This window comes from Lipophrys pholis (genome assembly GCF_963383615.2).
Source record: "Lipophrys pholis genome assembly, chromosome: 5".
Classification (NCBI taxonomy): Eukaryota; Metazoa; Chordata; class Actinopteri; order Blenniiformes; family Blenniidae; genus Lipophrys; species Lipophrys pholis.
Window position 1 is genome coordinate 31368459 of NC_137628.1, and position 16439 is coordinate 31384897.

The window sequence follows — 16439 nt, forward strand, 5'->3', positions numbered from 1 at the left end:
AAAAGTTATTTTCTTTTCTGCTTTCTGCAACAAACTAATTGCAGTGGTTAATGTATGCTGCTCTGTTGAAGCTGCTATGGAGGCTGTTCAATGTTCTCTGTTGTGTCATGTTATTGTCATGTCAGTCTTGAAGGTAGGTAAATAAAACCATGAATAAACGTGGACTATTAAGACGGTAAACCCTGATTTTCGGCAAAACGTTGGTGGCGTTCATAGAGAGACGAGCCATCCAGACAATCCGCTGGCCTGAGTTTCAACTTCAGCTGCTCTCCCTTTTTAAAACCGACACTTCAAAGAGACCATCCTAACATTAGCAGTGAAGATAATGAAGAATCATCAGCACACATAACACATCTCGGCAGATCATTTCCCACTAATTAAAGGGAACATGAGAGGCGGTTGACATGAGACACAAAATAAGACGAGATGTGTAGATGAAGTCCAAAACAAGCGAGACTTCAGAGATAGGAGAGAGAGTGACTGTTGTACCATTGCTTCTTTAAATAAGCTCATAATGCTTGAGATGGAAATAAAATGACAAACGAGCCTCTAAAGGGCTGGAGGAGGAGGAGGAGGAAGTAATATTTGAATAAAGGCCACATCGTTGGATGAAGAGGAAGACAATGCCATAGATTTTCTTTATCTCCTCCCATTTACCTGTGAATTCTCTGACTCGGCACCTTTTTTTAGTTTTTGTTTGGAAGCGTGGTGCAGCCCTTTTCACTCACAACCTGCTTCCTCTAACTTTCACTATCTCGCCCATTTATCTGTTTTCAGGTCAGCAGTTGTGGTATTCCTGGTGTCCTCCTTTTTCACAGACCTATTTGTCTCTTCATGAATAAATACATTAATTTCATCCTTTGTGCAGTGTCTGTACCCATGGCGTGTCAGAATGAAAATAACGTCTCTTGTAGGACAAAGGAGCAGAGCGATAAATAGAATAAAAATCTAAAAGACAGTGAAACTAAGAAAGCACACTCAGAGCTCCGGGGAATAAGTGCTGACTCGGTAAACGACACGTGTGTTTTGTTGCTGCTGCCTCAGTATAGGTTTCTTTTCAACTACAAACTCTCAAATATTTTTACTTTCTTTACCTAATGTTACCCAGCGTGGCTCATGTGAAGACTTACAATGAAAGGATCCGTGACAAGTTTCCCATACTGAGAAGTTTCACACACATTTCAAGTGAAAAACTGCAAACTTGAGGGTGTCGGTTTACGCAACAGTGGAGTCACTGAAAGCGCAACTTTCTGAAAATGTCTCCTTGTAAACTGGGGAAAAAAATAAAACTTCTTGAAACCACAGTCGCCAGGGAAACATGGAAAACACACATTTTCTGAAATGCCGTTACTTTGCCAGAAGGTCACCTCCGTAGAACAAAGTTCTGCTGCACATGTGCAAGATGATGGAAGCTGCCATTGTTGTTAGAGTGTCAGGACTCCCAGTCCATATTCTCCAGGAATTGGTAGTTTTATTTTGACAGTCACAGTAGTAACAATCCAACTTGGTGGTTTTATTTTGACAGTCACTGTCAAAATAGAACCACCAAGTTGGATTGTTTTTACGGTCACCGTAATAACAGTCTTGGTGGTCTGTCCACTTGCACTTGCCATTGTTCATGTAGTTTATTGTTCTTTACTGTGTGTGTGGTTTTATTACAAAAACTGACGGCGCTGAGTCAGCGTGTGGCATGCTAACCACGTTGTTTTCAGCATTTCTGTGTGAACAGACATCGTTTTCAAAATGTTGCCAACATGAAACTTTTCTGAATCAAAAATGCAAAAACAATATTTTTTCACTTAAACATGTAAACGTGGTCCTCGTCTTTCACTTTGGATAAGAACCTTGAAACAAACTTGAGGAAAACAAACTACTGTTGGAGTTTGATCATAGTAAGAGAACCCCTCATGTAATCGCCTTGTGAGTGTAGTTTATTGGTCAGAGTGTCAGCATTGCTATTGCTTTCACAAAATAACTTTGCTTCTGATTGAAAATCATCATGATAGGGGTGTGTGTGTGTGTGTGTGTGTGTGTGTGTGTGTGTCTTCTACTAGCAACACTAGAATAATAAAGGATTTCAATACATTTTAAATTATTTTACCTTTTTATTTTAGTGCATTTCATTTTTTTTTTTTCTTCTTTCTTTTTTTCTCTTTTTTTTCTTCTTCTTCCTCTTTTTTTTCTCACGACCGGGGGGGAACGCACAAAGAGAGAGAGAAGAGAAGAGAGTGAAGAAAGTTTGAGGGGGGAGGGGGGAGGGGGATAACATACAATATCCTTGTTGTGCTACATATATTATTTGCAGTTATCACACTGATCCAAATACTTTCCAACTGTTTTTTGATTAAACCAGCCTGAGCAGCTCTATCTAGACAGTAACGTGAAGCAGGAACATGAATTAACAAAGAGGTTAAAGTTTGAGCAAATGATGACAGAGAACAAGCAACTTCAGAAGCACCTTTCGTGAGGTGTGTGTGTGTGTGTGTGTGTGTGTGTGTGTGTGTGTGTGTGTGTGTGTGTGTGTGTGTGTGTGTGTGTGTGTGTGTGTGTGTGTGTGTGTGTGTGTGTGTGTGTGTGTGTGTGTGTGTGTGTGTGTGTGTGTGTGTGTGGCTTGTCCACTGGGTGTGACCGGAACTGTTGTGGGGGGGCCCATGACGACACCCCGGCAGACGGAAGCCCCCCGGGCCCGGGGAGACCCCAGCGAACCACCCCAGAGAGCCACGTCCCCGCCCAAAAAGCACCAGGCGGAGAATGCAGAGAGGAATCCCCCCCAGGCAAGAGGAGCCCACAAGAGAAGGATAAAGGGCACAGGGCCCCAGGCCCCGACCCAAGCCGAGAAAAGGCCGGAGCAGGGCCCCCGGGCCGAGAGCCCCCCCAACCCCGGCGGCGAGTCCCGCCGCACCCCCGGGAACAGGCCCACCCACCGCCCCCCCCCCCAACCCGGCAAGGCAGAGACGGCCACAGCCGCCGCGCCCCGGACCAGCCCCGCCCCCAGACCCAGGAAAGCGAAGGCCGGCGCAGGCCCCGGTCGGAGGACAGTCAACTCTACACCCCCAGGAGCCTCATATCCCACCCGCCCCATGATCCTCCCCCCCGATCTTCCTGGAAGAACCCAACCCCTGACCCACCCCCCACCGACACACACACACACACGACGGGGGGGGAGTGATGACTCTCGCCCCCCCAGGCCGCCGGCCAGGCCCCCACCCGGCCACCGCGGTATCCCAACCTCCACCAATCCAACAGCAAATGGAGAAGGAGCACCGCACCCCAGCCCCCCCACGAGCGCCATGCCCGAGGGAGCGCGCCCCCCGCATTCCAGCCGCACTCACCCTGGGCCGGGGCGGGACCCCAGCGGGAGGAGCCACGTCTCCCGCCCTTCCCCTGCCCTATATGTGTGTTGGATGTATGTAAGGGTGTGTCTTTGTGTTTTGAAAAGGTGGATGCAATGTGTGTGTCTATGGTGCGGTTTAAAATTGGGGGGTAGGGGGCCCGGGCGTTCTACCGCTGACAAGCGGCAGAACCCCGAAAGCGGCTTACCCCCTCAAGACCCTGCGTGACTAAGTGTGGTTAAAATTGTGGGTGGTGCAAAGTCGGGGGAGGACCCAGACCGCAGTTAAGTAGCCCGGACCCCCCACCTAGGCACCGCCCCACTGTTCCCTATTGTGGAGTAATATAAGGTGAGGTAAGGCAGGGAGGGTTCTGAGGGAGGGGGTCCCCCCGTCGCTAGGACCTTGGCCCAGCTGGACCCCCCGCGTTGCCCCACCCCACCCCCGAGTGGCCGGCCTAGGACCCGGGGAGCCACCCCCCCCCCCCCAACAAGGCGCCGTAAGGGGACCCGGGCAGGGAGCCCCCGCCCCATCCAACGGCCAGACAGCAGAGTCCGAGACCCGCAGGGCCCAGTGCGAGCCCAGCCGGAGGCCAGTGGCCAGGGCACCCCCCCTCATTCGCCCACACCCACACAGCCCCCACCCCCCAACCTGGGGTGGGGGGTGCATTTCAGTATCATTACATTTAATCATTAATTAGCTTTTTCCAAAGTCTTACGTGAGAAGTTGATAGTCTTTGTCCATTTTTCTTCATGACGTGTTCCTGTTGGATTGTTGTTTTCCAGGCAGGCGAACGAGGAGTACCAGGTCCTGGCCAACTCGTGGCGTTACTCCTCTGCATTCTCCAACAAGCTCTTCTTCACCGTTGTGGACTATGATGAAGGAGCAGATGTTTTCCAGCAGGTAACTAATTAATACATGGAGAATTATTTTCAAATATGTTCTCCCAAAATCAACACTAATAGATTCATTTATTTTTTAAATGTTTTTCTTGATTTTTGTCTTTTCTCATGTATTAATGATTTGTTGTTTAATTGAAGTGTAATCTGTGCTGCACGGGGATGAAGAGGATAGATGATCCAAATTAGACTTGCTCATCGAATTACGTCGACCACATCACACTTTCTTTAATCACTGCGACATGTCACTAAATTGTTGTTTTATTGGCTACGTGTGATGTAATAACCAGTTCTTGGGGCCCAACTAACAGATTGTGCAGCTCAGTGATCTCGACAGCCTGTGTGACTGCGAGGGAACAGCAGCGACCAATTATAGACCACCGGTACAAGTAAAACACTAAAACTGACAACGGCTCAGAAAATGTGCTGATATCAGAGTTTTTCACTTCAAAGATGTTCTTGTACCTTTAAGGGGAAAAAAATACCAGAATCTATCTGTGCTTTTGTCTGGTGTGATAGCAGAACACACGGAGGAGAGTTTCACATGGAGGGAACATGCAGGAATCTGCACATACTTTCTGCAATTCCCGCTAAGCTATTCTTTATAGTGCGTGTGCGTCCATATCTCCACATTTAGTGGTGGGTGGGCTTCAGATCTGACATCTGTGGGTGTGGTTATATTCCCTTTTCTTTTTCTTTCAAAAAGGAAACAAAACCACAGCCTCTTTGCCACATAGCGGGCCGGAGCGCAGTGTGCAGAAAGAAGAAGACGTCTCTGTCTCTAAAGGTCCACATGCTGCTGCTGTACCATGACTTTGTCCTAACCAGGTCAGGAAGACAGAAATCAGACTTTTAAGGAACGTTCTGGAGACGCAGCGGCGCTCAAAACAGCGCCGATTCAGGCGGGAGTGAAAGAAATGTCTGCGGTCAGATTTAAAAATTTTATTTTGATGGGGCTGAGAAATGGCATGAGGGGGATAAAGAGAAGGACAAAGAGAACACAACTACTGCAAGGTAGAAGAAAGAAACAGACGGCATTTGAAGGATCAATCTTGGGTGAAATTTAATAATATTCAGACTTGGTGTAAATATCACAAACAGTATAATGTCCTTCAAAACCTTTCAGGGGCACGTTATATTTTTCTTCCCAGTGATATTAGCTGGAAGGAGGTGAAGCAGAGGAGACGGAGGGCAGAAAGACCAGAGAATGGACAGGAAATGAGAGAATGGTGAGGAGAGGAGAGGAGAGAATGGAGAGGAGAGAATGGAGAGGAGAGAATGGAGAGGAGAGGAGAGAATGGAGAGGAGAGAATGGAGAGGAGAGAATGGAGAGGAGAGGAGCCACTGATGCAGCTGAGAGAGAAAGAAGGTTTTAGTTTTGTTGCCCATATCGCACATCCTAATGTCAAATACATTTTAATCCAGGGACCACAAGCAGCCCGAATTCCTCTTGAACAGGTAAAATAGTGTTGTAATAACCTTTAAATTTTAACTTTTGCGTTTTCTTTATTTTTGCGTATAGTATACGTAATGAAAATATCAATTTTTTCCATGAAACCAAAGAATTGCTATGGAAAATTCTGTGCTATGGAAGAATCTGCTTTTTTGTTTATCATTTATTTAATGAGTAAAACAAGGTAAATTTTAGTTGTTTACCTGCAATTAAATCACTTTCTTTTCCAGAGACGAATAAAAACAAGATTAGACGTCAGTATGTGAACTTTTCTTGATTAAAGAACCGAACATTTAATGTGGGGTCCTAATCTGTACTTGTTTGCTTATCGTCAGACTGTATGTCCAGACACTTGAGTTTATCGTTTTAAATTTGTGATCGTGAATATTTATATAGATATATACATTTCAGAATATTACACATTTCTAATGTCATGTGAGTGCAGGAGGATCTGAGTATTAACTTTTTCCTTGGAAATGCTTTCCTTCCCATTTTTATATGTTGAGCCAGAGTATTTGTACAGAGCAATACACTGATGGAGTTTGTTTTATCCAATAACCGTTTGAAGGATATTCTTTTGTCATTGCTTCTGTGCCAAGTGGTCCAGTATTGGGTTTGCTCAGTTTTGAGTCCGACGCCTTCTTCTATTATCTTTATGAATGTTCCACTGCAGGTTGACAGTACTGCAGTCAAACTTGTCAAATCTGGTGAATTATTTCGAGAGCTTAGTCCTTCTTCGTAGTGAAATATAACCAGCATGGTAATCTTCTCTTTTTATTTCTGCAATTTGTGTGTAATTATGTTTTTAATAAAAATCCACAGAGAAGCGTCATTCTGAAAATGTAGATGGAAGATGTGAACAGGATTTGGGCAACCTCTTACCATTCTCTGCATGAAGAAAATGTTGAAGTTTAAATGCAGTTTTCAGCTGAAAGCAGCACTTTAGAAACCTGGGCCACCTGCAAAGTGTTTCGGATACAGAAGCACAGAGTGTCTGATGCCTTCATGAAACTGCTGACTGATATTAAGCCGTTTGTATATGAAGCGGTTCTTCTAATAATGTGTGTGTGTTCAGAAATCGGTTCCTATTTAAAGCCCAGAGGAATGCATAATGCATCACGGCCTATGTCACTACGTTTCAATACATTCATCATCATCCTGCTGAATGTTACGACCAGCTGCGACGCCCCTGAGGGAGAATTTATCAATACTGTGTGATTCATCAAACCCTCGGTGCCGTCAGGCTCCTGATAGTCCAGGGCCATTATCAGGTCGTCTGACAACTTTAGCTCAATAGAGGATCAGAAAGTCAGACTTTACCTTTTATATTCAACAAAACCACGTGACTTCAGCAGTACTCTGTGCTGCTATGAGAACGTGCAGAAGCTGAGCCACTGATGCAGTTTGGTCTTGGTCGTTTGCCTCCTGAATTAGTTCTATTCAAATCTAAGGTTAAGATTTAGATTGGCTTTCTACATAAAGGAGTCTGTTCCTCTTGTGCACCATTAAGATCAGATAAAACCTTCATATAGTCATGTGTTTGTATCTTTACACAATAGTATGTTTATCTCTTGGAAATATCTTAGATTGTACATCTTTTTACATATTGTACTTGATTCTGCTTCTTTGGATGGAAGCCACTTGTTTTCTTTTGTTAATGGCTGTAAAAGGCTTTGGCTGCTATGGGCTATTGTCAAGACTAATCTTGGATTTGGCTTAAGGAATGTTGCTATCCCACTCAGAACCTTGTAGTAATTGAATTTACAGTCTTCAGTCACTGGCACTCTGGCATCACGGTCAGAATATCCCCAGTTGTAGTTCATGTCCTCCCTGCACATGCACGAGGTTTCTCCAGGAAGTCCTACTTTGTCCCACAGTCCAGAAACATGCATGTGAGGTTGAATGGAGACTCTGTGTCTCTGTTTGCTCTGTGATGGACCAGCGATGCAGCCGGCCTTCACCCATAGTCCGCTGGGATTGGCTCCAGCTCCAAATGGCCCTGAACAGGATATCAGATGATTTAGAAGAAGGACGCGTGATGACTGTAAAATAACTGTAGATGTGAATGTGTGTCATTATGTGTCCCTCTGCCCTGTCATGAACTCTGTGTCCTGCCTTCGCTTGTAATCATCTGGGATTGGCTTCAGCGCTGTGCAACTGCAAGTTGGATAACAGATAGATGGATAGTTTGCTAAATAAGAATACAATGACTGCTTGGGGTGAACCCCCATTTAATGTTTGTTTGGGATAAAAACAATAGAAATCTTCCTTCATGTGTCTTGATCAAAAGTTAATTCTCTCAAATATGAAGATGTGTAAAATACTGAATTGCTGTCAGACAGAAAAGGTATATTCAGTCTGGAAAAGCTTTACATTTCATAATCCACTAACTTGATGCATTCCTTTTGATTTTCTTTGCCTCCCCAGCTGAACATGAACAGCGCTCCAACCTTCATGCATTTCCCAGCGAAGGGGAAACCGAAAAGAGCCGATACGTTTGACCTGCAGAGGATCGGCTTTGCCTCCGAGCAGCTGGCCAAGTGGATTGCAGACCGCACAGACGTCCAGGTACTGAAAAATCTAACTCTTCATAGACTCACAGTACATCTGTTAGAAATATGGAAGAAAAGTTGCTTCTTGACCAACTAGAGTAGAGAGTGTTGATTTTGTAACTTCTTAAGAAATGTTTGTGTTTTTCCATCGTCTGTCCTTCCTAATGCCTTTAGTTAACCAAAAGAGTAGCCCCGCCCACAATTCTGGTCATGTTTGGTAATATTGTTTTCATATTCTAAGATATCTTTTAATGGTCCTCTTGCAATTCATCCTATTTCCTGCTCCTGTTGTAACTGTCACACAATATGGTTTGGCTTTTCTATCTTTTCTAACTGGGCTTGATTTCGCTTGAAAGTAATTCATAGTTTGTGTTTTTCTGGGGAAGTTGTCCAGTGGACCTTCAGATTTTCCCGCTCTGGTATGCCTGCTGTGTGCTTTGCGTGCTTTGCTCGCTGTCTCACTCACTAATGCCACCAGGCCTACGCCCACAGGTGGACTCACTTGTTAAGCGTTTGCATTTTAAAGTCGGTGGTTTTTATAATCTCTCATCTCGTTTGCTTAGACGTAATCGTTGACCATCACTTCAGGTCGTCTCAGCGCGACAAGTGCTTCCCTGTGTTCTTACTCGCATCAAACTCTCGTGTTGTAGACGACTCATGCATACGGAAACCAAAGAGTTTCAGAAGTGCAGGAGCGACTGTCACGCCTCTCCAACAACAGATCCATTTTTCTACGTATCAACTCTTCAAAACAATTCGGCTCTTTTGTATAATAACTACTCCTCAAATATTCCCAAGCATTTTACAGCTGTTTTCGTTTCTCTGTAAATGCAGTGCAAACACCAAATGTCACTTCTTCATGGGAGTCAGCTTCCCACACTCACTCTCCTGAGTTGTCGACGCATGTAAGATCAAATTGTGGTTTTGTCTGAAGGGCCTGTTCAGCGCTGCACCGGCAGACATTGTGGAAGCGTCCTGCTGGCACTTTTCTGATAGATCCTTATTCAAAAGGCTGCCTTTTAGAGAAGCTGATGGGGAGCGTTTACAAAAGGTGCAAGCTTTCAGACGCTGCAGTGTGACTTTATAAACTAAGCACAGAACAGAAGAGACAAAAGGACCGATATGTGATCGATGGAGATGAACACTTTTGTATGATGGAGGAACTGGAAGCCCATGTTCTGAAATGGACCGGCAAACATTCTGTTATTCTGTCGATTCCTTATATAATACCCAGTTTTTAAGAATACAATACTTTTGTTAAATGCAGCAGGCAGGGTTCCTTTGAGAACTGTGAAAAATGCACAAAATACAGAGTTCACCACGTTTCTTACTTTATTAGTTTACCTTCAGTTGCTACCTTGCATAGGTCTGCCTTGCAAAAATGACTTGGGGGGGGGGGGGGGGGGGGGGGGGGGGAACTCAATTGGATTTGCTGGTAAAGTAAAGATGAAGTAAGTATTAAAGAAGACACTTATTGACACAAATCTCAGGTCTAATTTGTCCATAATGCTTGGACACCTGCTGCTGCTGCTCACTTCATATTTACAGATCATTTCCTGTCTATTAAAGACGGCCGTGTTTGTGAATCCCAGTTGATCTCAGTGAAATTAATTTAATTAAATATTCTAAGCCAGAGCTGGTTGTCCCAATTGTGTCTGCATATCTTGATGGAACTTGTCCCTGATTTGTGACTGACTGATTAGATCTTCTGCTCAAAAAGTAGAATAAAAAGAACATGAGACATTTATTAAATAACTAATTTTATTTTCCACTAAAAAAAATCCTTCTTTTGATTTTGTTTATTTCTGTACTCATTTTATACTCAGGGATTTCAAACAAGACTTGCCAATCTCCTTTAAAGTGACAAGAATTGATTATTATTTTTTTTTGTTATAATAGTTTTAGTATATCTAGTTTCATATGGTTTTCAACCGTGTATTTGATTAAAAGATTGTTTTGATGATTTGATGATTTAGAACTATCAATTGAGATTTTACGAGATTAAATCAGATTAGATTAAATTCATTATGTATTATATATTTATTATAACTTTGATTTAACCATTTTTTTCACCTTTTCACAGTAAATTCAGGTTAAATAACTTTAGACTCATTTTGAGTAAAATCACCAACCATCATGAGAACAGAACTTATTCACCATCATCAAAATATGAGAAATCAACTCAACTGAATAACTACTGGCTATAAAAGGAAACGTTGTCAGTTTTAAACATACTAAGTAGTAGTCCTCACGCACACAGTGACACATCTAATCAGGTGACTATATTTTTCAAATCATGTTATTTGTGTGTTAGTCTGACACATTTATCTCTTAATTATAATATTTAATGTATTTTTTCACACATTTATGACAATTGAAAGTCACAGGATTAATGTGGCACTCGAATGAAACTTATTTTGATAATCAGTAAACTAGTTGATTAAACACAAAAGAACGCTGAATGTTGAAATCTCCCGATACCGTAAGAAGAAAAACGTCTCTGAACACAAACTGAAGTTCTTCAGCCACTTGAGAACATTCCCAATGCAATAAGATGTCTCCGCTGTAAACATGTTTCTATAAACCGTGTACTAAGTTACATGATGAGTGAAGGACATTTAGGAAATGAATATTTAGACATATAGTCAAGGTCACATTCTCTACATCCCACTATAAATATAATTTCACGTGCCTCTTTGTCTCTGCCTCTCCATCTTTTCAGATACGTGTCTTTCGTCCACCCAATTATTCAGGCACCATTGCTTTGGCCTTGTTAGTGTCTCTGGTCGGGGGTCTGCTGTACCTGAGGAGGAACAACCTGGAATTCATATACAACAAGACTGGCTGGGCCATGGCTGCACTGGTATGGCACGTAATTGTACAGTTTTTGTATAGTACTCTGAAGATGTTCCCAACTTCAAAATGTGATGGTTTTTTTTTTTTTCTCAAAGTGCAAACATATGGTGGCCTGCCTCAGTCTGGTAACTTTGAATTACTTCAAACTCAACGTTCCAATTTATACAACTTGCAAACTTCTTCAGATTTCTAGACTAAACTGTCTGGAGATATTTTAAAATTAAATGTTTTGTTTTTTAACCATTTCCACACTGAAGTTGACAAGTTAGGCTGATTTCTGAAACGGGTCGGTGACACTTTGGCTTTGACAAATTTGCTCCTTGGTGACCCAGTTGGTCCCACTGAGCACATTGGAACGACCCTTTCATAATGTGATCCAGGTCAACCGTCATCGGGACCTTCGGGACAGAATAGTCATTCAGACACAGTCACACTGACCTTGCACCCACCAGAGGGGGTGAAAGCCAGTGGGTTGCCAGGTCAGTGATGAAAACAGCTTTACAATCCAGTGTTTGGTCTTCTTCCTACACGCTTACAGCAGCAGGACGTGAACATTTCCATATCAAAGTGACAAAAAGGCATTTATTCTTCTGTGGATAAGTTGGAATCGACTGTGCTCAGTAGAGAAATGTTGATGGACCGGCCCCACTTTTTAATAATAAAACAATAGAAAAGAGATTATGTATGGGCTGTGCCAAAGTAAAACAGAACTGAGATAAGTGGTCTCAGGTTATTTTTTGACATCCAGTTTGTCCTTCAATGTTTTTCTGTGGTCTGTCTGTAACAGTGTGTGGTTTTTGCAATGACGTCTGGCCAGATGTGGAATCACATCAGAGGTCCTCCCTACGCCCACAAGAACCCTCAGAACGGACAAGTGGTAAGAACCGCCGTTTTGCTGGCTTTGTTTATTCCGTGATATTCATATTATCAGTTGTGTTTGTACTGGATCATCGAGTACAACCAAGTAAAACATCTGTAAGTATACTGACCTTCAGTAAAATGGAGAATATGCCATTACCATGTTCTATCTGCTTGATATTTATCCAACCCGCAAAGTTTTATACATTTTCACTGATATTTGGACAATTGCCAATTATCACCAAGGCGTGTGGAAGCACTCACACATGCTTTGCGTTTGCAGTTAGAGTTTTGCTGGTCATCGATTAAGTTTGTTCACTCAAGTGTGAAATTAAAATGAAAAATATTGGAAAACTACGACAACTTTAGATATAAAATGATGGAGAGGGAAAAGGGCACTTAAATTAAAGAGTGAGGAAAAAGTGTAATCAGGTATCTTCACCGCTGTATTTTCAGCGTATGTGCACGCCACTCATGCGTTTGTGACAAACATGACCCTAAACTAAAGACAGTAACTCAAAGGGACACGAGACTAAGAACTTCCAGCGGTGACGTTGTTAGAAAAGTCAATTCACCCCATCCAGAAGCTGAAAAGGTTTCGTCGATTCCTGGTTCTCAGCAGAAGAGAAAGACAGACGGTACGCGGGGAGGTGGAGACTTTCATCGACTCAAAATAAATAAAGATGGATAAAGAAACAATATTCAAGCCTGCCCGTCAAGCCCTTTGTCACTTTATTTTTATTTTTCTGTTCCTGGTCCTTCTTGTTGTTCTGTGAAAGAAGCAATTGTTTTTTTAAGGCACTTTTGTCAGTTTGTCTCACAACGGAGACATAAAATGTTCAGTGTTGCTCCTGAATGTAGATTTGGCCCTCTTTTTACTTTTCATATTATATTTGTGCCCCTGGGTGATCAACATTATTTCCTTTTTTTGTCATAACTAGCGGATGGGAAATGATGATAACTTCTTAACGCATTAGTTTTGCATGACATGGGATAATTGACGAGATTCACGTCTTCAGTTTCTCGATATCTTGTTATGCTGCTTCACGGCATGACAGAAATCATTACCTGTGACTGGTATACTAATATATATATATATATATATATATATATATATATTAGTATATATATATAAAACGACTTCCTCACTTCATTACATCTGGTTCCATATTAATTCTCCTCATTCGCTGATTAATTCTGACTACTTCTCACCCCTTTTGTTTTTCTTTCTGTCCATCCTCAAACCATGTCAGAGCCTCCAGAGGGAAAAAAGGGTGCAGTCAGCTAATTTGACACTGCGGTCCTCTTGTCCTCGCGTCCTCTTGTCCTCTCCTGTTCTTGTCTTTACGTGAACTGAGCGGACTGAGGGCGGCATTGAAGCTTCCTCTCAGTCAAGTGTTGAAACAGCATTTTATATAAAGACAGATATTAATTCAACATCTTTAGGAAGCAGTAGCCACTGGCATCTGATTCAAATTCAGAGGTCAGAAGTTCGCCAACAATTTATTGCTGAGCTTGCAGAAACAGATTTATGCTAGTTAGGTGAGGCCAGCGACCTGGTGGGGGGGTTTGGGGGTCGGGCTGCTTAAAGCCACCTACAACTTAGTAGTTTACCCAGAAGTTCTGAAACAAGTGGAATAAGTGGAGCCCACATCAGTCTTTTCCCTCGTTGATAATTTTTTTAATTAAATGAAATCTCAATTTTTTATGTTTTGCTTCGAGTGATTCTGAGTGAAAGGCTCTTTTCAGTAACAAGCTATTTACATATTTTGCTTCATTAAAGTTTTAAACTTGCACTGTTCAAATCTTTAGATATTTTTGAAGTTCATATTGTTTTTCATTGTTTTGGACCATCTGAATCACTTGATTAGTGCCAAATGTTATTGCAGCCTGAGCCTGGCAATGTTCCCCAATACACAGCGTCATCAGATTTACTGGCAAAGCAAATATGACTGATTGAGTCTTCAGAGCCATCACCAGCGTGATTGTGCCAATAGTGATGTGTGCAAAACTGAAGCAATCTAAATCTCAAGAGCTGTGGCCAGAGTTCAAAAATGATTGAAAAAAAAAAAAAAAAACTTCAGAAAGAAAGTTTCCATGAACAGACCCACTGCTACGACAACTGGAAATCCAAACAAAAATATGCAATTTAAAATCGTGTTCAAGGAAGAAATAATGAAGTGTGATTGTGTGTGACTGTCATGTTGAGAAATGGTGCACGGACTGTTGATGCCCCAAAAATACAAAAGCTGCATGTTGGGGCAACAATGGAAAAGGAAGCTTTTGTACTTGGAGAAAAGCAACATGGAAAACAAACTGCTCCTCACAGGAAAAGAACTCGGCCTTACAAAGTAGACCCAATAAAACCTTCCTTCACCTATAGAGTGGTATGAGGTTCCTTCAGCGTTTTCTTTTTGTAATAAGACGGGGCGTGGTGGAGGGGGTGTCGCCCAGGTTTATAACGGAACGACTGGTTTTCTTCTCAGACATGTGTTGCTCTGTGGACCGCAAAATATTGTTCTGTCCACTTTTATCAGTTCATTACACTAAATGGTTCTGACAGTGATGAAGATGCCCCATTTGTATGAGCATTTATTAGAACATTAATTAGTACTACCACTAGTGTAATCCACATTAAATATTTAAATCCTTTTTTTTATCCGTTTCAATTAAAGTTATGCCAGTAATGATTTTTACAAGTTTTGTGTATAATTGACTCGTATAGTTTCTGAGCAGTAAAAGATGCCTGTTTCATGTGAGCCTTGCAGGTCGGCCTTGCAGGCTCGGCTTCCCGTGACCTTGGAGTTATTCTTCTCTAAAGGCAGCAGTCTCATTGCCATAGTGGCATACAACACATATAGTCATCCTTTTTTTCCCCAATGCAACTGATATATTATGCAGCTATACAATCACAACAGCAGCAGGTTTAGCTACTGTACTTTAGTCTGATTCACAAAACCTACTTCATTCACCTCATTACCCGTGCACCGTTCTCACCCTCGACTCCTCCCCTAATGCTTTCTATAAATCCCACCTGAGCACTGTTTGTTTTTTCTAAAAGGTGTTGTGATATTGAAAAGATGCCTATCTTATATTCCTGCTCTCTTTCCCACCACCTTTTGTGTTGCTTCTGTAATCCTGCCCTCTCCCCAGACACTGTGTTTCCTTCAAAAGGAGAGCGAGTGAGGCCAGGTAGACCACATTGAAAGGATTTGTCAACTGACAAGTGGGACGGCCAAGCAGATGAAATTGTACGGCGCATCTGACTTTACAGCATAGAAAATAGTGCTGGCTCACACACACACACACACACACACACACACACACACACACACACACACACACACACACACACACACACACACACACACACACACACACAGCCATTCTTTTTACACCTTCTTACTTTCTCCTGTCCTTGGCTGTTAACTCAAACTATTGCTTGCTTACTGCTTTAAACCCACCGTACCCTAAACGGAAAAGTTGTGGTCATTGAAATATTTAAGGATTTTCCTCATGTGGGTGGACTTTTTTGTTGCCATAACAAAGATTCCTCTCCCTCCATCCATCCATCCATCCATACATCCATCCGGATTGGCGCCTAAAGCCATTCTCAGCTGCCTCTAGTCATCACACAAATCACCGTCAATCAGCCCTGCCACATGTACTCGTATACACCCGTACAGTCATATATAAATCGCTTAATTAATGTAAAATGTGCCTGTGTGGAAGTTCGGCTTCCAAGATCTACTCATGCAGCCACATTAACATGTAGTTTCACCAGCCTGCTACAACCCTCTGGATTGTATTAAAGGTGCTGTCGCTTCAGACCTTCTCTCTGTGATGCAAACGAAAACCTCCACACCAAGTCAGCTTTAGAAAATGCATCCCTATATTCAAGCAAGTCTGTAAACATTCACTTCCCAAGACATTGTGCATCCATCCATCCATCCATCCATCCATCCATCCATCCATTTTCTCCCGCTTATCTGTTCCCGGGTGGTGGGGGTGTCAGTCTGAGCGCCGTCACCCAGATCACATTGCACCTGATTAAGAACCTTCCTGCTGGTGGAGAGCCCACAGGAAGGTGGCGCCCGGCGTGGGACTTGAACCCTCTACCTGGAGACAGAGAGTCTCATGCTCTACCTACTGAACTGGCCGGGTGATGACAACGTGCATAGAAAATATCATTTTAATGTCATTTACATATGCATTACATTGTCATACAATGCATGCAACCTTGCTTATACAGTAATATGTCAGTCAGAAGGTAACCAGCAATCGGCTACAAACACAAAATGTCTTCCCATCGTCTGTAGCGCTCAGGGTTGAGGGCGATGGAGCCGGCCCTCGCTCACTGGGGGTTAAAGTAGAGTAGACCATGGCCAGGTCACCAATCCTTCACAGAAACAGAAAATCACACATGTGCATTGTAACCTAGGTGCAATTTAAAGTCACCAGTTATCCTTAATTGTACATTTCTGGACTCTAG

At 42.7% G+C, this 16439-nt stretch overlaps 1 protein-coding gene across 1 annotated transcript in view; it reads left to right on the top strand.

Moving 5' to 3' along the window:
• LOC308109460 (dolichyl-diphosphooligosaccharide--protein glycosyltransferase subunit TUSC3-like) overlaps positions 1-16439 on the top strand; it is an 81201-nt gene that overhangs the window by 35157 nt on the left and 29605 nt on the right. The window contains exons 3-6 of the mRNA XM_080463029.1: positions 4115-4232; positions 8109-8249; positions 10956-11096; positions 11877-11966. Coding sequence (XP_080319155.1) covers positions 4115-4232; positions 8109-8249; positions 10956-11096; positions 11877-11966 — 490 coding nt within the window. The remainder of the gene's footprint in view (positions 1-4114; positions 4233-8108; positions 8250-10955; positions 11097-11876; positions 11967-16439) is intronic.